This window comes from Colletotrichum gloeosporioides, assembly GCF_011800055.1.
Source record: "Colletotrichum gloeosporioides strain Lc1 chromosome Unknown consensus_84, whole genome shotgun sequence".
Classification (NCBI taxonomy): domain Eukaryota; kingdom Fungi; phylum Ascomycota; class Sordariomycetes; order Glomerellales; family Glomerellaceae; genus Colletotrichum; species Colletotrichum gloeosporioides.
Genome location: NW_025544729.1, coordinates 293,179 through 314,273, shown reverse-complemented (window position 1 = coordinate 314,273; position 21,095 = coordinate 293,179). Strand labels below are relative to the sequence as shown.

At 55.1% G+C, this 21,095-nt stretch overlaps 6 protein-coding genes across 6 annotated transcripts; 3 read left to right on the top strand and 3 right to left on the bottom strand.

Moving 5' to 3' along the window:
- Window positions 1–764: 764 nt before the first annotated feature.
- GCG54_00002154 (GTP-binding protein ypt1) lies at window positions 765–1,812 on the bottom strand (the record flags this gene model as incomplete). The annotated part of the gene is made up of 5 exons (XM_045402250.1): window positions 765–962; window positions 1,068–1,295; window positions 1,374–1,421; window positions 1,477–1,600; window positions 1,802–1,812. 5 exons carry the CDS (start codon window positions 1,810–1,812, stop codon window positions 765–767), a joined length of 609 nt encoding a protein of 202 aa, XP_045258612.1.
- Window positions 1,813–3,078: 1,266 nt separating this feature from the next.
- Window positions 3,079–4,485, bottom strand: GCG54_00002153 (DNA repair protein rhp57; the record flags this gene model as incomplete). Its single annotated transcript, XM_045402249.1, has 1 exon — window positions 3,079–4,485. One exon carries the CDS (start codon window positions 4,483–4,485, stop codon window positions 3,079–3,081), a length of 1,407 nt encoding a protein of 468 aa, XP_045258611.1.
- A 2,066-nt stretch (window positions 4,486–6,551) lies between these two features.
- Window positions 6,552–7,909, top strand: GCG54_00002152 (uncharacterized protein; the record flags this gene model as incomplete). The annotated part of the gene is made up of 2 exons (XM_045402248.1): window positions 6,552–6,976; window positions 7,030–7,909. The coding sequence occupies 2 exons, from the start codon at window positions 6,552–6,554 to the stop codon at window positions 7,907–7,909; spliced, it is 1,305 nt and encodes a 434-aa protein (XP_045258610.1).
- Window positions 7,910–8,750: 841 nt separating this feature from the next.
- Window positions 8,751–11,439, bottom strand: GCG54_00002151 (putative mitochondrial carnitine O-acetyltransferase; the record flags this gene model as incomplete). Its single annotated transcript, XM_045402247.1, has 2 exons — window positions 8,751–8,899; window positions 8,958–11,439. The coding sequence occupies 2 exons, from the start codon at window positions 11,437–11,439 to the stop codon at window positions 8,751–8,753; spliced, it is 2,631 nt and encodes an 876-aa protein (XP_045258609.1).
- A 5,748-nt stretch (window positions 11,440–17,187) lies between these two features.
- Window positions 17,188–19,228, top strand: GCG54_00002150 (Efflux pump roqT; the record flags this gene model as incomplete). Its single annotated transcript, XM_045402246.1, has 3 exons — window positions 17,188–17,560; window positions 17,617–18,998; window positions 19,058–19,228. The coding sequence occupies 3 exons, from the start codon at window positions 17,188–17,190 to the stop codon at window positions 19,226–19,228; spliced, it is 1,926 nt and encodes a 641-aa protein (XP_045258608.1).
- Window positions 19,229–19,918: 690 nt separating this feature from the next.
- Window positions 19,919–20,869, top strand: GCG54_00002149 (uncharacterized protein; the record flags this gene model as incomplete). Its single annotated transcript, XM_045402245.1, has 1 exon — window positions 19,919–20,869. The coding sequence occupies one exon, from the start codon at window positions 19,919–19,921 to the stop codon at window positions 20,867–20,869; it is 951 nt and encodes a 316-aa protein (XP_045258607.1).
- Between the last annotated feature and the right edge of the window lie 226 nt (window positions 20,870–21,095).

The following is a 21,095-nucleotide window of genomic DNA, read 5'->3' as shown; positions in this document are numbered from 1 at the left end:
CGGGTTGATGAGAACTGTCGGAACAGCAGTCACCAAGCCCGTACGTCATGTCGGGATATCGGTTTGAGAAAAGGAAAGTCACTTGCACATTACTTCGACCCTATCTACCAGAAAGCAGCAGCCGCCAAAGAAAACAAGACAGCCCAGGAGAGACACGGAGATAAAAGGACCCGGCGGGAGATGGATGCTCCCGTCCAGCCGTCGTCTCTCGCGGATCGCACGTTGTGGTAATCATGTGCTCGTCACCCGGCCGCCAGCAATGTTCGGTTGCAAAGTACACGGTGCGCCAGCCCAAAACACAGCCTACACATTTCACACGTAGAGATAGCCTCGTAGCCCTTGATTCCTGCCCATCCCCTCAGCATCCCCAGATGTATTCTCGGTCGAAAGCCTATGCGTGTCTGGCCCTCGGATGTCTGTGCATCTAGGGGTGTTCTGTGTCTTGCCGAAAAACAGCAACATCGTGGTCCCATTACAGAGGTATCTGTCTGTCGAGTGCGTGTGCAGTGTGTAAATGTAGCCGAGGCAACCCAAATCAACACTCATCTATGCGTAGAAGAAGTACGAAAGCAGCAGCAGGGAAGGAGAGAAAAGGCAAGCGACACAGCTTTAGTTGAGCTGGATCCGGTTCCTAACACCTTCGTAGGTTGTGCAATTCTCCCTCACCCGTCTGCCCAGCTGTTTCCCCTCGCCGATCAAATCCGTAAATGCCATAGAACAAAGATAAGGAAAGCGGGCTTCGAGAATAATCGGGATCGATACGTTTAGCAGCAGCCGCCGCCCGAGTTCGAAGAGACGCCGTGACCGGGACCGACCTGCACGCTGGGTTTCGTGTTGTTCGCGGTCGTGCTGCCCATGCGCTCCTTGATCTGGCGGGCCATGGTCAAGAAAGCCTGCTCGACATTGCTGGCGTTCTTGGCAGAGGTCTCGAGGAAGGGGATGCCCAAGCTGTCGGCGAACTCCTGTTTCGGGGTTAGCAACCGTTTCTTTGGATGGGGTGGTCATTTGGCAGGTTGGAGGCCGCCTGTGCAGCATCGCGCTCAGCTGGTGGGCAGGTGGCGGCGTACCTTGGCAACGGTGTACTCGACAACCTTCTTGTCGGACATATCGCTCTTGTTGCCGACGAGCAGCTTGTTGACACCCTCGGTGGCGTATCTGTCAATCTCCTGAAGCCACTGCTTGACGTTGTTGAAGGAGTCCATGTCGGTGACATCGTAGACGACGCAGATGCCGTGGGCGCCGCGGTAGTAGGAGGAGGTAATGGTGCGGAAACGCTCCTGGCCGGCAGTATCCCACTGCAGCAAACGCACAGAAGTGTCAGTGACTACGGCAAACAGAGCGTTTGAACGTATCGACGACAAAGGTCAACTTACGATCTGCAGCTTCACCGTCTTTCCATCGAGCTCTATCGTGCGGATTTTCTGCCATCCGTCGTTAGTAGGCGGTCGGTGGGCGGCACGGAATGGGAGCACATACGAAGTCGACACCAATGGTGGAGATGTAGGACTCAGTGTAGGTGTCATCGGCGAATCGCAAAAGCAGGCAAGACTTTCCAACACCGGAGTCACCGATGAGGAGGAGCTTGAAGAGGTAGTCGTACCTGCGGACGGGTTAGTATCGACATGGAGACGAGAGAAACGGTATCGCTGTATGGCTGTCGAAGTTTTCGCGAGAGAAGGACGACGAGGGCAGGAGTTTGGGATGGATGAAGGGACTCTGCAGCGGGAGATAGTCAGCTTGATGTCGGCTCCGAAAGGCTTCGTAGATCCTTCGCAAGGAGGCGATAGAGGCAACGTACTACTCGGGGTTCATTGTGATAAGCGTAGATGGAGCGAAGACTGGCAGAGATCAGAAAGCGTCGCGATCGGAGGCAGGCGGGGCGATTAAATGGGCGTTGGCGTGGTGGTGGGAGGTGATGGATTTTGGAGGTGTCGTGATGAGGTGTTGAAAGCAACAAAGCCGGTCAAGTGAGGTAGGAGTCGGACGGAGTAAGGCAGGCTACTACGTCAAGGTTTCTAGTGCAGTGCAGCCAGCAGGTCTGGTGGTGCTCAGGGTGGCATAAGGTACCTCTTAGGGACCGTAGTACGAAACCATGGACGGGCAGTGTTTGGTAAGTGGCCAGTGTCCTGTGCCCACCTCACAGTCCCAAGGTGCCTAGAGAGGAGTCCTGTGGCCAGTGTTCAGCGTTTACCTTAGTCCACACGGGCATGCACGCTGCAGGAGCAAACGGGCCCACTCACTCCTCCGTCAGATGTCACCGACGAATGAAACTCTCCGGAGCGCCGCAGGAGCACGGGGTAACGCACGTGACTTTGCGGCTGGTCTGGACCGTCATGAACTTCACCGAACACCCTCCCGGCGCCTCCACCCTTCTGGCACCCGCGCTGCGGCAGCCAGGTACGAACACACTCAGTACGTAAGCAATTGTTGGGACTGACCGAGCCTGGAGGTGGTCCTTAATATCAAATCCCACGTCTCCTTTTCGTACCAGCCTGGGCAATGTTTGAAACGCTTCCGCCGTATCGCAGTACACTCCCTGAGGAAATGAAAGCCTTCTTTGAACGTGGTGATTTATTTTCAGCTCCAGTTTGTTTCCAAACACCCTCCGTGTTTCCGTCATTTCTTTTCATCTTTGCGCACACTGGTATCTACGTTTCTAGCTTCTTCCGATGCTTTGCGTCAGGTTTGGTACCAGGCGTGGCACGCCTCCATAATGCCGCCATTGTATAGAGTATGCATGGTTTCGCTGACAGGACCCCACCCTCCGCGCTTCGTGTGGAGTTGCCCAGATCGCCAACTTCATCTCTAATCGTATGTAGTGTATTTATCACCTTTCCCCGTGTTGATTGTTTGTCTGTGCATGTCCGAGTCCTTTGGATGCCTGGCACGTCAAATGCTCGTCATTTGACACAGAGCCTGGCTGTCATGGCTTACGAAGGCCTCAAACGATACATCGGACAGTGGCGGGCTCGGGGTGTGCAGACTGACTCCCGGAAGCAGACATGCGTCCCTGTGCTTGGTGACGCAAGGGTGCCAGCCCGCTGGAGACATAACCGTGCAGCTGGATGAGTCCCTGATTCATCGTGACTCCTTAGCGATAACGGGCAAGCCATCGGCTTTCGTCTTTTTTGTGACAGCCTTCAACCCTGCCATCGTCACCGCGAATTCAACGGCGCCGTCCAATCCCTGTCCTGTCGCCTTGGCATGCGGAGCGAAGACCACCTTCATCCACCGACGCCAGTTCTTGAGCGCTGGCACCCCTCCATCCTCAGCTTCATCGTCCACATGTCGATGAACTCCGTAGACGGGTTTCTTGAATAGCGCAATGCGGCAGGCGATCTGCGTCGACCAGACCAGTCCCAGACTTGGCGTCTTGAGGCCGTAATCGGCAAGAGGGTCGTCACCCCATCCTGTAAACCACCGTTGCTGATGATCCAATGCCAGCGCGGGCAGGGCCGGGGGTCCGACATCATCGAATCCGGGAGGTTCTGGAATGCTAGACCGCAACTGCTCCGCCATAGACGACGGCGGCTCGACAGCGGATAGTGAAAAGTCTGGCGGCGGGCCTCTACTCCTTGACGCCAGTGGGCTCTCTTGAGTGAACCTTACGTTGGTACTAGGCGGCGGCATTCTGGAGACCGCAAGTGGGCTGGAGAACCGATCCGCAACCTGGTTGGATACCACGACAGCCAGGCTGTACTTTTGAGCCAGCTCTCTAAGCAAGGCACCCAGCCGTGTCAACTCGTGACTTCGAGCTCCCATGTTTGATCCCTGGTTGCCCATAGCACCGCGCTCAAACTCAGCTCGGTAGTTGGAAGCAACGGAATCGAGAACGATGAGGCCGATGTTGCGTCGCTCAACTTCGACTGGGACTTGGAACTGGAGGATGTGCTCTTGTGATTCGAGATCAGGGGTCGATGTGCTTGAGATGCCGTCGAAAGAAGGTCTCTCATCATCGGGAAGATCTTTGAGTCGCGGGTTTGCTGACATCATTTGTGACAGTCGTCTGGTGGACAACTGAGCCTCTGTAGTGATGTACAAGGCGGGCCGACCAAGACCATAAGGAGGGGGTAGCTGAACAGCGAGTAGCAGAGAGAGCAAGAATTGCGTTTTCCCAGCACCACTCTCTCCCGTGATCTCGGTCACGTATCCGGTTGGCACCCCTCCTCCCAGCGCTCTGTCTAGGTCATCGTCGAGAGTGCTGATAGTAGACCATTGATTTTGCAGGTCTGTGAGCGATCGCTTGAGAGGCGGGCTCTCGTCCGAATCAAGGTGTGGGGGACCAAAGTTGCGATGAAGGGCGTCGACGACAGCTGCACATAGCCTCTTGACGTCAAGAAGCGGCAACTGCGTACGCTTGCCGATGTCAACAACATCCAAGGTCAGGAGCTCGGTGGTTGATATCTGGTGTCTTTCGAGAGTCTGCACGAGTCCAGCAAATTGCCTGACAGGAAAGTCAGGCAGGAGCTGCGAGAGGTCCGTCATGGCATGGAGCAGATGTCTAGTGGTATGAGGCGGCGAGTTTGGTGCATGGCCCACAAAATCGGATTGTGTGTTGATTCACTCAGAGTCACAAAAGGACTCGGTGGTGATTGACCAGGCACTGGGGCCCGGATTCAGATGAGTGATCTGCAGCCTAGGACGCGTTGACAATCAAGTCATCAGACTCGACAAATTTGTGTTATGAAAAACAGGCGGGAAGGAACACGTCGATGCTCAGCGCTGCATGTCGACCAGGTACTCTGAACAGTCTCCAACCTGCCAGGGCAAGTTGTTGCATGCGACACAACCAAAATCACGGTGTTCACGGATTTCTGCAGCTTGTTACTGCAGTTGGAAGTTGCAGTTACGGTTGCAGGGTTCCTTACCGACGACGATTGGGCAAGAGTTGGAGCTTGGACTTCATAGAGGGGTGTGTTACGTAATCACAGACAAATGCCTATTCGCCAAGCAAACGTCTGCCAAGCGGCTCTACGTTCTATTTATCGTCTACATGGCCATCGACAGAAGTCTTGTTTTGCAGCAGCCTTGTCTTCTGTGGACATTCCTTACTACCGACCACAAAACGGCACAAACAAGATCCTTGAAGCGCCATGGATCTTTGGCATATCAGCCTCGCCCAGGCCCGAACCGCTATCCGTTCCCCCGTCGTTTGCAAAACAAGCCCCCGAATAACACGCGAAAAGACTTTAACGACGGCTTGGGAGTCCTCCAGCCCAGACTCAATTTGCACGTGTGAAATTTATTCTCTGGCAATTCCGCCACTCCGTCAGGCCATATTCCGGTTCCCGAGAGAAAACGCAGCGTAGGCAGCAAGTCTACTAGCATACGGCTCTCGTGCGAACTATCAGACCACCCTTATTTCGACCTGACCCGAAAAAGAAAGCACAGGCCCGAGGCTGAAGTCTGCCTTGTACCGATGCTCTCGTCTAATTTCAGGTTGGGTTGGCCGATAAGCCAGGAAAGATAGTGTCTTCTCTGCTGAGGACCACTAGGCCAGGCTGGCTCAAGGGCGACAGTTCACACGCCGGACACGCACCGATCAGCCGCTAATCTCGGGAAATCCGACTTCCAACGGCATGGTTTGTCGCTTGTAGTGCCCTTGCTATCCTGAAGGATTCGATCGTCATGTTCGGTGCTCGCGAATTCATACCGAACGAGACAAACTCCACACGTCCAACCGTCAGCATCGTCATAAACTGTCCACGACGGCCTCAATTCCTCCAAAGGTGCCGGAACCGTTTCCGTTAAGCGACGACCAAGAAATTCAGACCACTGGAAATTGGGAATGGCAGGACGTTAAGCAGGAATTCCCATGCTGGGGCTGTGATGCGACGGCTTGGCAACTCAAGGGCGCTTGCGAATGATGCCCGATCAAAGTCTCAGAATGTCGTTTGCAAATGTCTCGGCTGGGACTGTTAGCTCTCAGTAGACCTCCGCATCAACCCCATCCACATCTATCAGCGCTTGATACGCTGCTGAACTCTCCCTCTTTATCGTTTGTCTTTGTTTCCGCGTTGACCCCGCCTTCTCGGGCACGCTCTTTAAACATTCGCCAAGCGGCTGTCTTTCCCTTCTCTCTTGGTTCGCACTAACACGGCTTGCTCTATTCAGCTCCTGCAAGCCACAAGGAACCGACCGCAACGCAATTGGTCTGGCTGAACCCTGGATGCCTAGCTAGTCGCTCCCCTAAAGCCAAGCTTCCCGACTATGATACGAAATTGGCTAGCCTAGGGCTGAGCACCTTGCGATTCGCTGTCGAAGCCAACCAAGCATCACCGGTCCCCGTCGGTGCTCACATCAGTTGCTTCTAACAGCACAACTCGTACTCGGCCGCTGGCGCCCCGAGCATGTTGAGTAGGACAACAATCGAGCGTAGAGGACTGGGAACACAAGGAATGCCTAGTTTATAATGGCGTCCAGCTCTCAATGCCCAAGGGCCTCATTCTTCTCCCACCCCGCCCTGCTTGGTCTCCCTTGACTACTTCGACGTAACTCACAATTGATCAGTGCTCGCCCGTCTGATTAACTTCAAACACAACTCAGTCATCATGGTGACTTCGATACGATCCATCGCAAGCCTGGCGGTCCTATCTGGACTCGCCAATGCGAAATTGTACGCCGTGCCCGAGGCAACCACAACGTTCAACCTGCCGCTCGACCAATTCAGCCCGCAACCTACGAAGGCGCCCGCCTACGCGGATCTGAGGAGAAGACAAACATCAGCCGCGACCACCGTGCTTGTTGCTCCGGATAACACTTGCGGATACATCTCCGGTCGTGCCGGCGCTGCTTACACTTGCGGCACTGCGGCCAGCTGTATCTTCTTCACATCGACTTCGCGAGTCAAGGGTTTCGTGGCATGCTGTGACGCAGACGACTGTGGTGCGCGCCGCACCTGTTACGACGCTCGGCAGATTTCTTCATCGAGCGTTTGCGACAATGGCTGCATGGTGGACAAGTATACCCTCAAGTGGTACGTCTGAACGTGATGCTGCCTTCTTCTCTCAAGCTAACGCGAACGTCCAGCACCAACACAGCAAGGCCATACTGCAACACTATCTCCTTCTCGGGCAGCGTCTTTGACTACTGGTGCAACACCCTCGAAATCTCCACGGCACAAGCTGCTGTGACGACCTTTGAGGGCCAGACAGGGCGTACTTGGGTACCGCTCGCTCTAACGGACGACGCTACTTCGAGCCTTCGGGCCCCGAGTGCGTCCGGCAGGTTCACCGCGACCGGAACCGGCTCCCCTGCAGACCCAGTGGCTTCCGACCCTACTAGCAACAACAACAACAACAATAATAACAACAACGACAACGATAGTAACGACAACAAGTCTTCCACCCCCGTTGGTGCCATCGTCGGAGGCGTTGTTGGAGGCCTGGCTGTCATTGCTCTCGTCGGCCTTGCAATCTTCCTCATCCTCCGCAAGAAGAAGAAGCCGGCCCAGAACCAAAACCAGCAGCCTCCTCAAATCCAGCCCCAGCCCCAGATGGCTCAGAACAACTACCAAGGAGGACCACCGCCTCAAGCGTCCCCTCAAAACCAGTACGCTACGACTACTCAAAGTCAGGTGTGGGACCACAAGTACGGCGGTCCCCCGGTGGCAGGATACCCCCAGAGCTACGGCAGCACGCCTCCTCCTCCCCAGGGCGGTTACCAGCAGCCTGGACAGCCCGGTTACTTCGCGGCGGGCAACATGGTGCCCGACCGCGCAGACACCACGAGCCCCATGTCCGTGTCTCAAGCAACGGATAACCGGTACAGCACCCAAACCGTCGCCGGGTACCAGCCGCAACAGCCTCCTCCGCAGCAGCAGCAGCAGTTTGCGCAGCCGCAGCCTACGATTCACGAGGCGCCGGCCACCAACGATGGCCACCGGGGCCAGATGCATGAGCTCGCTTGAGCAGGCACGTCCTCCGCTTGTGCGTGCTAGCTGAGGGGCAGGGATGTTGATGTGATGATACCTGTTGCTTTTTTCTTGTAAATTTTATGGCAACTCTCTAGCTTACGCCGGCAATAGATGGAAACTCTTTTCCCGTAGACCAGTGTATGACAGTACCTCGTGATAGAGAATTTCAAAATTGCAGCGGGATGGATTGTGCTACATAATACCATGTAAATGTGCCACGCGCAAGATTCATGATGCAATGGACAGACACAAGAACCAAGTTCTCGTCATTCACAGATACGGACGGGATGAACAAAGGTGAGAAGGATCCGTCAATTGCGTGAATATCTGGTCTAACCCCATGGTTCACTTGGAGTAAGTATCCCTTGGGTACCACATAGAAGAAAACGCCAGAGACCGAGACATTCCGCGACCGCCATGGAACTCACACGCAGCTGTAAGTTGCATCAGATTCCTTCTAGACTTCTGAAATGGTCGTGGGAAATGTCTTGATTTGGTGCCGGGGTCCGAAATCCTGTTTGACACATGTGCAATTCTAGTATCTAATGCGCTCTGTCGTCAATGTTGCTGATTTACAGGTGCAGACCATAAGATCATAGAACTAACATCGACGGACCATGCATAAGTTTATCCGAATGGAGGGTATATTTCCAGAAAGAAAAGCGCTTGCTACTCCATGTGCTCAGCTTGCGCAAACTCAGGGGTGTCACGGCATTGATTCCTGTACCACCCAATATCCATTGTCCACGTTCCAGTCATACACAAAACGTGTCGTCGTACAACATCACCGCGTCCGCTTCAGGCAGCCAAACAGGAAAACAGACAAGTGGCCGGATCAGTAGTCGATCAGCCTCAGCTTCTTTCCAATCTCCCTACGACGCGCCTGCACCGCCGCACGCTCCGAGGGTTTCGTCTCCCCGTTGTCGAGATTCTCGCCACGGGCCTTGAGCGCTTGGAGCAGCATCCCAGCATCGAAGAAGCCATCTGCAATAGCAAGTTAGCAAACACTTCACTATTTTGCATGGTTCCATCAGTTACTTACATCCGCCAATCTCATCGTCCTCGCTAAGGGCAATGCTTTCCTCGGTGGGTGACTGCGTTCCCGTCGAAGATCTGGCGATCGAGGGTTTGATCGCGTCGTGAGCCGTGATTAGGCGGCCGCGAGACTTGATTCCCTTGACCGGCTTCGGGCGCGGCTGGTCGAGCTCACGGGCACGCGTCTGCCTGACGCCTGTGCCGCGGCGGGATGTGATTCGGAGTATGCGCCTGACCTCCAGCAGGTAGCTCTCGAGAGTATCCACGAAGCGCTTGGTCTGGCGGTGCTTGCTCGAAACACAGATTGCGAGACCCTCATCCTTGATGATGTAGCCGATGCCGAACCCGTCACCGGAAGTAGGCCCAAAGCCAAAGTGTCGTAGTGATGGGTTGCCGCAGTTGGAAGTGGACATGATGGTGTTATTCAGCTTGTCCCAGCCGCTGTCGGCGAAGATGTGCGGCATCGAGGCTTGACCGTTGCCGTTGCGAGAGTTGGTGCTGTCGCCGCGCGCGCGGCCCGTAGACTGCACATCGACGCCGTTGAGGGAGAGAACCGAATCCCGTCCGGGGCTCCCAACAGCAGAGCCCGAGTCGCGCTCGGAGTAGCCGTCAATGGGGCTGGAGTAGCCATTGGTGCTCACACCACTGAGTTCTTCGTCGATGGAACGCTGCCAAGTGCAGAAGAGAGCGTAAAGATGGCGGTCGCAGCCCTGCGCCTTTGCGCACTCCCTCGTGGTGTTCACGTGCCGTTGACATGCCTTTCGTAACGCCTCAACCTTTTGCTCCGCCGGGTTATCAGCCCAGAAAGTCTGGACAAAGTCCACTGATGCGTCGGAAACGCTTCGGATCGCTTCGGTCCGCCCGTGGAGGAAGATCTTGGTCATGGCGGGCTCGTATGTGCACTCAACCCGGCCGTACAAACCGTAGTAAGCAGCCTGAAAGGCCATCTGAACGAACGCGTCTGGGGAGAAGCCCATCGACGTCATAAAGTTCTTCCCGTAGTGCTTGAAGTCCAACGTTCTGAACTCGTTCTGCTCAATGAGGTCTGCGAGTCTCGATTCGGCGAAACGCACAGCTATGCTCAGCTCGGGGCTCAAATCCCACTCGAGCTTGTGGGGGGTTGTGCTGACTTCACCGAAGCTGTCGGGGTCACGCTTCGCCGGGTCGGGACTCGTCGACGCCCAGAGGGTCGGTGCCTGGCCGTTGATGGTCCTCGCAAAGCGCAGTATCGTGTCCGTGTACACATCGCTAGCAAATCTCAAAACTGTGTGGCCATCCACACCAGTGTGCTCAAAGTTGATTCCAGCACTGCCGTTCTTGCAGACGATGATCTGCAGCTTGTCGTACCATCTGTTCGTGCAGGTCCCAACCTGCACACCCTTCTCGACCAGACTGGTGCCACACAGCATGTTGCCGCAGAGAGCGTCAGCGTCGGCTGGCTCGGTATAGTCCAGACACAAGACAAACAGGGCGGAGTCGACTATGCCCAGGCAATCGGCATTGTTGGAGCCCTCCTCCCTTGTCAATACGTCTCTCAGCCCCGACCAAATCTTCCGGTTCTCTGTGCTCAAAACACCCAAGGCTCCTTTTGCTGCATCCTGAATCGGAACTTGTGCTGCGTCGTCGATGATTGTCTGCAGGTTGATCGAGACGTCCTTCTCAGTCATGATCAGGTCATGGTTGCCGTCCAAAACGTCGAACCAGTAGAATTGGCCATGGCACATGATGACGATGTGCCTCGAATCGGGGTCCTGCTCGATCTGGCAGCCATTGTCGGTAGGCACACGCGCTGTACCGAATAGCCTGGAGTATTGGTACATGCACAGAGGCTGGCCCTTGATGTTGTCTGGGGGAAGCTCCTCTTTACGGACGGCACGAACAAACTCCAGAGCCGACACCACGAGTGACGCCGCTCGAGTTACCTGATTGTTCCTCGCCGGAGTTGGGTCATCTTCCAGCAGGAAAAAGGGGTTCAGGTTAAGGACAACCGGGTTGTCAAAGTTGAGGTAAGAATCATACCCTAAACTAGTCAGCACGCTCAAGGAAGCCGTCTGTGCTGAGAACTTACAAAATTGTTCGATATAGCTGGACTTATCTACAGCATAAGCCTTCAGCTTCTCCTGAAGGGCTGGGCCATCATTCTTCAAAAAATCCTGTACGGCCTGCCTAGTGTCGGAGTGCTCTCGTCCAGACTGAAGCGGCTTCAGAGCAGTAAGGTACTTTTCGCAGGTGACCTCTAGTTCTGGGATGGGTAGTTGCTTGAGACTATCTTGCGCGGCAAAGGTGACACCGCCGTCGACGGACTTGTCCTTATAGACTGCCATAGAGTTGGCGTCCTGGCTGCTCCTCGTCGGCTTTGGAGACTCGATTTGTTTTAGAAGATCAGTGGTATCGGGAACTGAGCGAGGAACCGAGGAGTTGTTCAGGGACTTTTCGAGGGTCTCGCCGAGAGGCCTGGGTCGCGAGAAGATTCGAACTTGAGTGGGCATTTTTGTCAGCGGCGGATGCGTAACCTCTTTAAGCGTAGAGGGGGGAGACGTTGGTGCTGATGTTCAGTCCGCGCAGCGCCGTGCGGTAGAAGTAGTGACAGTCTTGGAAGCAGTACGCTGGCATTACACTAGACAATGCTACGACATATGGGTATACTGTGGGTAGACTTGCGCGAGGAGAAAGGGAAGGAGGAGTCGGCTCGGTTACAACGTGGGATGGACCAGGAATATATCAACGGGCCTAAGGAAGTCGGAGGAGAGACCGACGAGGTGCGGCTAGGTAGGCAGGTAGGCACTAGCACACCAAGAGCTGCACTCTACCAAAGCAAGATGGAGATGAGATGGGAAAGGCAGTAGATGGGATCAAGTGGAACCCCCCACCAACCAGACTGGGATGGGCTGGCGTGCAGTTCCTCCGGGGTCCCGGGGTCTTGTCCTCGAGGCACGCCTTTCACATGTGCAACAGTCTTGGGGCTTGGAAAGGTACCGCAGAACCGGAAGTAGGCGCTTGACTGGGATGGCGGGAGACAGGAAAACGGGGAGGGGAGCAGGTGGGATGGGGATTGGGATGGGGGGAAACTGGGCTCTGCTGGCTGGGTCTGGCCTTGGGTTTGGGGGCTTGTGAAACTCGCTCCGCAGGGCCGACGTGAGATGGTAATTTGGGAGGAGACCAGTTTCGTAATCTGCCGAGACTTTTGTTCTCTGGATAAAGGTATCAGGACAGGGGAGAGGAAGAGAAATGCCACCTACCGGCTCGGTGAGCGATTGCGTGCGGCCGCTGGCGATGCCGAATGGTTCAATTTTGACGGCCAGTGATTGCGGAAACGATTACCACGGTAGAAAACACCTGGCGTAGATAGCTAGATGGTCGTGGAGGATTGGAGTGGCTGGAAACAGTCAGCCTCTAGCCTAGACATTATGACTACTCGTCCTTGAACGTGACAAGCACGAGAATGACACGAGGAGACACCGGGAGAGATCGGCCAGGCACCCGTCACTCACCTCTCTGCTTCGGAGTGCAGATGCTATACGAATATTTGCGCACGGTCCGGTCGTCTGCTGGGAAATTTACTGCTGGATACACTCTAGCTGCAAGGGACTGTGTTTGGCCGCGGAAAGAAGAGAAGAATCGGGTTCGACGGGGGCGACGGGGATGCTGGAAAAAGAGTGCCTGGGTCGGCTGCAACGATGGCAACGTTTGACGGCGATACGGACGCTAGATGGTAGGTCGAAGGTAGCCGTGATGCAATCAATGCGATGGGCGCTTCTGGAAATTCGACGTCAGGCAGGCCTCCACCACCCGGCGCATGTGCAGGCACGTAGGCAGGCGGGTGCAAGTGCAGGTGCAGGTAGGTGCAGATGATTCGGCTCGGCTTGGCTTCGCCGCTTCAGGCTGGTGAACTTGTGAACCCCACGGGGTTGTGGACAGGCTAAGAACACGCTCTGCGCAACAGTGCAGGACGTGGACGTGACAGGCGCAAGGTTGGAGAGCCTTTCGGGCGAAGGGGAATATCGAAGAACGTGGCAATGGCCGCCGCTGGTTGGACGGATGGATCGACTGCGTTTGATGCCACCACCCGAGAACAGAAAGGCAGGCGACCGGGGTTGTGAGTTTGGAGTGGGTTACGACACTCAAATGCCCTTCCCTCCTGCTTGGCGGCTGACTGACTGACTTCCGGCGCCGAGGGGTGTGCTGGCTGGATGTGAGTGCGTGCTTGTTCTTCGCTCGTGAAGATCCTCCGGGGTCTGCACTAACGTCGGCCGAACAAGACGGATGATAGATAGTCTGGCCTCGAATAGACTTCCCCAGCAATCCCGAAGAGTCCCGACGAATTGGCCTTAATCACGATGAGAGGCTACTATCGACCCTCAACCAGAACCATGTATTCCAAACGGCGCGGCGTCGGTAGAGAAGAGACTCAAAAAAAGAGAGAAAAGAGGGGAAGGTGAAGAATGTGGGCAATGATTCATTCCCCCGCGGGATGGGCTTATTGGAGAAATCGCAAGGGTCGCAGGGTGGACAGGGGTCGCCGCGGCGGGTTGAAAGTGGGAAAGGTGGAGGAGGTTGGAACGGGGATAGCTTCCCCTGGTGCGAGGTGACGATGAATGATGGCAGACAGAGAGTCCAAGACCGAATGTGACTTGTAACCCTGTCGGACCCCAGGCTGCGGTATTATTGATGATGCTGCCCACTCTCACTCGCTGACATGTGCCCAGTTGGCGGCCAAGAAACCACGGCGATCAGGACCAACGGGAAGTCTGTCAAGTCTTGGGTCGCTTTACTTACAACGCTTGTGCCGACTTGGGGTCTGATTGGTATGCGGGGCCTTTTCGTGTGCTTCTCTCCCGCGAGCCGAACACAACACTAAAGCGGCTTTGTTTGATTTGAGATACTGTTGATGCGCTGGCAGTAGATAAGGAGTAAGAGGGTGCTGTGCTATATGTGTTGAAGAAGTCTATCATCCGGCAATCAACACAGTAGCCATGCAGCGCAGAGAGGCCGCGAAAGCCATTGAATCATACCAAGCCTCCTCCTGTGTTGCGATTTTTCCATATCCCCGAGAGGCTTCCTTTACAACTGTCTACGGGCCAATGTTAATGGGTCGGCGATGCATAGGTAATGTCTTCTCTTCAGCGGGCTGGACTGCCCCAACCAACGCCAACGCGCTTCTCCGGGCCAAGACCGGACGGACCAAAGACCAGTTCTGAGGTTCCCTGATTGCCGGTGACATTTCCTCTCCACTGAGGGCGTTCGGATCAAAGGACCAAGACGTGGTGGACGGCACGACGGGAAGGTCGCTAACTGTGAGTTGTGGATAAGGGCCGAAAACGGCTGGCGTCTGCCCTGGGGCACCGCGGCCCAGGCCCGTTCCCCCCACGGCCTCCTTGTCGGTGGGCTCTAAACCCGTCCTGACGGGTCACAACAGCAGTCACCTGCATGCGCCTAACGTGCGCTTAGTGGCTGACCCATCCCGCTGCCAGCTGACGCGGAGATGGTATCATTTGCAGCTCGTCTGGTTGGTCCGTTGACAAAGACGCGAGACCGTCCGCCAGACACCTCGCCGTTTCCTCCCTCCGCCGAGGAATTCCCGGCGTTGCGGAACCTGGGGTGCCGGTGACACAGCATTCCACGTCCTTCTTCCCCGCCATCTTGATTGCATTTGATCCATCTTGCGTCGTCTTAGCGCCTGCTCCGATTCCCGAGTGCAACCCGGTGTCATCGCCACATTGCCCCGGAGGGCAGCGGCAATTCGGCCTTGGATGAGTAGAACTGTCCCGTTCGGCCCCACTATTGATAGTCGGCCGGGCCGCCGGATCAACCAGGTCATCGTTGTGGACAGTCTCAGCAACCAAAGACATGATCTGAAAGTAGGTTGCATGACATGTTTCAACTACAGAATCCCGAGTCGCATTCGACTTCTAAACCCAGTGGTTCTTACCAATAGTAGATGCTTCTTGCCGTCCAATTTTATCTCACTTACACCCACAGTGTCGCAAATAGTAGAGAGGCTCGTACAAGCAAATACTATGTAGGCGAGCGACCAATTACATATGCCATTGATAATGATCTTTAATAAGAATGAGTGATCTGATTGTTCACACATCAAGCCTCACGAAGAGTGTGTCGTCCGATGACTATCACACATTATGATTGCGCCCTGTCTTCCCCGTAGCTCACATTCTTGATCTTCGGGGCTTGTCGGCAAAATTGTGGAGATTTTTGTGACTACCTTATTGTAAGGCCTATGGTGTTCAGGCGGATAGGGAAAGCGACAGAGATGATGGAAATCGTCAAGGATATAAGAGTTGAAATAGAGATAGTGACAACGACGAGATGGATGACAGCATGAACAAGACCGGAAGTCCACAAAAATAAGATAAAAAGTAAAAAAGGCGGCATAACAAAGGTGATTAGATGGGTGAAGCAACTGGACCAACTCGCAATCTACTTAGCCAAAACTCTCCACTCGGACAGTAAAGTTCTTTTTAAGATACCAGGCGTGTAAAGTAGACGTAAGCATAAGCCCAAGTTGGGCATTTACTGGCTTCTAGATTATGTAGATCAAGTAAAGAAAACGGTCTGGCAGTGACCTTATGCTCAAGGTATTCTCGCATAGAATGCGAAGAGTTGCGCAAAATGTTTTGGAGTGCTGGCTGTAAATGTGCGCCAACACCATTCGCAACAAGTGCTGGGTGAGCCGGTGGCTATGTCTGAAGGTAAGAAGTGTGCGGAACGTAGCTCAACAGGCCTTCGCTCGAGATCAGCACATAAGCGAAACTATCCGACTAGTCTCGAGATGGGGCTTGCGACAGTCGATGGAGATCACGAGCAATGCGAAGCCACGTGCGTCGACTTCAGGCCCCAACTCCGCCCGCCGGCTTTCGCTCGATTTGGAGATACAAAACGGTGGCTACTGATACGCAACGCATTCCGCGATGCGATGCTGTAGCGCTCGATGAGAAACAACAGACCCACGTGGCCATCTGGTTGCTCTGTTTTCAGCGGGAAAAAAAAAGAGCTCGTAGAGCTTTGCATATGTGACTTGGGATGAACAACAGAGTTTCTACATGAGATGACAGGTCTCCTCTGCTGAAGTGCTTCCTTTCACACCGGACGTTTCGACCAAAAAGAAACAAATTCCAGCCGTTGAAATGAAATTACTCAACCTCAGTTGAATCAGAAAGTCGACATGCGGAAATTCCTTTGGCGTGCCGAGTTCCGAGAAGTGATGCGAAGTGGAAAAGAACTTCGGTGTAAAGAGGCGCAGTGCTACCTGAACGATTCCCTTTTGGGCATTCGATTCGAGGTCCACGCGCCTGGTTCAGCGAGATAAGATGCAAGGAGAGTCCAAACGGTAGCGTCGTAAAGGCGGAGGTGTTGTGCCCCATGCGAGAGATGCACGTCAGCCGCATGTCGTCCACGACGACGAAGCTTAGCGGACTGCCTACCAGGATGATTTAGTGAAGGTGCAGTCAAAGGAGAGGAGATGCGCCCTGAGCCAAGGCGGCAGGACCCTTCGAGCTGCCACTGCTCCACCCTCGCACTCGCTTAATTGCTTAGCTCCTCTCCCAGAGGGGCCATGCCTCTTATCGAGCCTATCTACTGGCTGAGATGCGATAGGGCTGGTCATGCTGGCCCAAGCTCCAAAATGCTTGTCCTCTCCCGGCAACGCTTCGTGGACGGGAAGGGCGACGTACGAATGCGACGAAAGCGACGGAGTCTCCCCATCTGGCACCTTTCACAAGGGCTCGGGCTGTGCTGTTGCGTCTTCCTGATTGAATTCTCTGCCATTAATGGGGCTTGAGCCTGGCTGCTGCTCTCCCCATTGCACATCGCCAGAACCATGGCGGCAACCTATTCCGATAGGCCATGTCGTTGGCCTCCCTGCCTGCTCCTCTCTCGCATTCGACTAGACTGGTGGTCTCACCCGTCCGGTGGCTGATTCCATTAGTGATGGATCTGAGAACCTGGTCTCCGAGTGGATGCTTCTTCATGTATATTCCTTCACCTATGTCTCTTCGGGCGTAAGGTATATATGAGGCGCCCATGTCTCTGATCTTGTTGAATTATGCCCACCAACATCTGCCATCTCTTTGTCTAGACTCGAGGCTCTTAACAACAGCAGCATATCATATAAGCCCTCCGTCCCACTATTAAAGTTTGTTCTGCAACTTCACTCCACTACTTCAGGGCTTTCCTGCAGCTCAGAATCTGTCTTGAGACTAGGAAGGAATACTATCGTCGACATGGTCTTCATATACTTGGGCAAAAAGGCCTACCGCGCTATCCAGGCCAAGAAGAATGCCAGCCAGACAACGACTGCACATACACCGAATGCCGCCGTAGCTGAGGGGGGCATTCCAGAGGATGTCGCCAGCGAGGGCGCCACCGACCAACACATCGGCACACAGGGCAAGGTAGAACGAACCACGAGTAACTCAGCATGCAACCACCAATACGACACAACAGCTGGAGCATGTCCGACCTGCAAGTCTGAACGCAAGGCGCGACTGGTCTACAGAGTCAGGATCTTCGCAGGCCTGCTTCTGCCATTCGTGCTCCAAGCTCTGGATGTCACCATTGTTGCGAGTGCGCTTCCTTGGATCGCAGCCGACTTTCGTCCGTCACTTCCCGTCTAAATCCTGCTATGAATACTGCAGCTAACAGATCGACAGGTGAAACTAGTCAACTGAACTGGATCATTGCCGCCTTCAACCTCACATCCGCTGCGTTCATTCCCTTCTGGGGCCAAATTGCGGACATCTTTGGACGTCACACCTCCCTCCAGACCTGCCTGGTCCTGATGCTCATCGGCAGTGCGCTTTGCACCGGCGCCCCCACCTCCGCCTACGCCGTGCTCCTCCTCGGCCGCGCCTTTCAAGGACTCGCCTGCGCTGGACTGAATGTTCTGGTTCGTATCTGCATTGCAGACCGAGTGACGCTGCGCGAGAATGCCAAGAACTGGTCCATCTTCTCCTTCTTCGGTGGTATCATCGGCTGGGGACTTGGTCCTCTGATCGGAGGCCAAATCACCTCAAAGTCTCACTGGAGATGGTGCTTCGGACTCAATCTGCCCATCGCTTTCGCCAGCATGCTCATGATCTACTTCGTCCTCCGCTCCGAACTTCTTGGGCCTCAACCGATTCCCCAGCTCGACGAGACGACAGAAACGGGCAGACGTACCACCTTTGCGAAGCGCCTTCAAACGATCGATGTCGGCGGCCAGTTTCTCTTCCTTTTCGGCTTCGGTCTGCTGATTCTCGGCCTTTCATGGGCCGGCGCAACGTACGCCTGGGACAGCGCCGCGGTGCTCGTCACCCTCATCCTCGGCTTCATCATCAGCATCTCGTTCATAGTCTACGAGTACCACATGGCTCCCGGCAAGTTTCTCGCTCGTCATTTCCCTTCCCAAAAGGCCATGATTCCGTGGGAGCTAGTCCGCACAAGGGACATCGGCCTCTTATTCTACACATCCTTCGCCACCGGCATGGCAATGTACTCTGTCCTCTACTTCTGTAACATCTACTTTACGATGGTAAAGCTCTGGTCAGCCGACCAGGCCGGCACGCAGCTGCTGTACTTTACGCCGGGTTTGGGTGTCGGAGTCTACGTCTCCGCCTTCATGTGCAACTCCTGGCCTAGGAAGACGTTCCCTCCCATCTTTCTCGGCTCCATCTTGGAGATGGTCGGTATCGGCTTGATTGCCTGGGCCATCTCCACCGAGCACGACCCGACCGTCTATGGGATGATGGCCCTTACCGGTGTCGGCACTGGTCTCCGTGTCATGCCGGTTCCCCTTCACGGTATTGGTCGTTTCCCTAAGAAGATTGCAGCCGTCGTCTCCCTCATGGCCGTTGCCTACCCCTTTGGAGGCACTGTGGGCTTGACGATCTTGACCACGGTATACAACAATGTTTCCGGCATCAGCAACGACTCCCCTCTGAGAGACTTTACCACGTTGAAGAATTTGCCCGCTGCGGAGCAAGCTGCAGTCACCCACGACGCCAAGATGGGTATTGTGTGGGCCTACGTCGCCATCTGCCCCTTTATGATCATCGTGAGTAACATCCTCAGCCAGTCTACTACGCGCAACAATTCTAACATGTCTGTCCCTAGTGCACAATTACTGCTTCATTCCTGGGCAACGTCTACATTTCCAGGACCGAAAGTGAGGGGCAAAATGCCATCTACAGAGGGGTGTATCTGCTCAAGCCTTTCCGCAAGGATGCCGATAAGGAGATCACGACCACAGAGCATCATTCGGGTGATGAGCGTATCCCGAAGTAGTCGCTTGCGGCGGCTCACAGAGCATGATGTTGGAATGTTTTACGATTTTTCTTTGTCGGACTACTTGGAATTAGGAGTTACAATACCCGATTGGAAAGTTGCATCCAAACAGCGGAATAGATCAGAACTGGGCATCGGGAGTGAAACTAGGTATCTATCAATTGATGGCCTGGGTTATTATTCATACAACAAGATATGTCTTTCAACCGCATCTGTAGCGTGTGACGCCCGTTGCCATTTGGTGAAGTCTTCATGTGAAAACCGACCTGTAGCACTACACCCCTGATCCAAAGAAGAAAAAAACAAGATCTGGCTCTCACTTCTTGAATGGAACCGAGAGCAGGGAATCAGACGGCAATACATCTGGGCGCAGATCCTTATCCCAACGTGATTCGCCAGTAACGACGCCGAGGCGAGGTGGCCAAGTTGGCCCGAACGGGAAAGTGGGCTGTTTGGCTGTCGCAAAGCACCGCTCCGGCCACGCTCTGTACTCTCTCCAACATCATCTCATCCGCCACAAAGCGACCTTGCCCCCGTGGTAATCCCAATCATCACTACCATGATTCCAGTTCCAATATCATAGATTCACAGCGCCCCGGACTGCCCCTTCTCGGCCATATTTTATGACCCGCGCTGCACCTCTCACTCCCCGCCCGCTTCTCCGACCTGACCGCATCTCATCGTCCCGCCATGACATCCCAGATCGAGAACCCCCCGCCCCCCCTCCCGGATGAGGAAGCCCACCTCAAGGCCCTGACGTCCGCCTCCAAGTTCTGGCTCGAGTTCTCCGTCTTCGACGACGGCCTGGACGCCCCGCGCGCGGCGTCCCTCGCATCCGCCGCTGTCGCTGCGGGGGCGCACGAGCACTTCCACCGCTTCCCGGACCTGCCCCCGGAGATCCGCCTCAAGATCTGGTCTTACCTCGTCGTCCCCCGCGTCGTGACGGCGTGCTGCTTCGAGCGGGACTCGCGCCTGTCGGCCCGCCGCCAGGCCTTCCTCGACCGCTCCGGCGGCGCTTCGAGGGCTGAGGAGCCGGCAAAGGAGGGCGTCGTCTTCAACCCGACGTGCCCCGTCATCCTCCGCGTCTGCCGGGAGTCGCGCGCCCTGGGGCTGGAGCACTACGAGCTCGCCTTCGGATGGAATATCTCGGCGCTGCTCAGCGACACGCCCATCGCGCGGCCGCCAAGGGCGTGGTTCAACTTCCGCCTCGACTCGCTGTACCTCGTCGGCGAGCTGGAGGCGTACGACCAGTACGGCTTCAACTCGCCCATGGTCTACTTCCTCAAGAGGGAAGACACCAAGAGGGTCAAGTACGTCGCGTGCGCCTTTGAGGAGCTGCACTACCCGGAACAGGAGTCCGACCAGATCTTTGGCTGTCTGTGGCACGTCGTGGATAGGTTCTCCGGCGCCAGGCGGCTGCTGCTGGCCGTCACGCCGAGGGACGAGGAGGGGATGAAGGGGTGTCTCATGCTCAGCACAGATAACGTGATGCAGAAGATCTGGAATGGCTGGATACTGGGGACGACCGTGACGACGTCCAGCCTGGCAGACACGCAGATCCTGCTGGTGAGGGAGTGTAACTTGGCGGAGGCCATGGCTTCGCATGCCGAGGAGGACGAGAACAAGAAAGCGAGGCGGTGAACTCACTGCATCTTTTCTGTCCCGTCTTTTCCCCATTTCGTTTCCTCCTTTTTTCTTTTGGAGTTACTTCTATTGCATAGTGAGGAGTTTAAGCGTTCTTCAATGGGATTTCTTTTGGTGTTGTACAATAGTTTACATGAATAGAGGAGAGGTGGTGGTAATGATGCCGCCCGCGTAATGATGATGATTGAATGAATTGGTATGTCCCGTTACCCCAATAACGCCC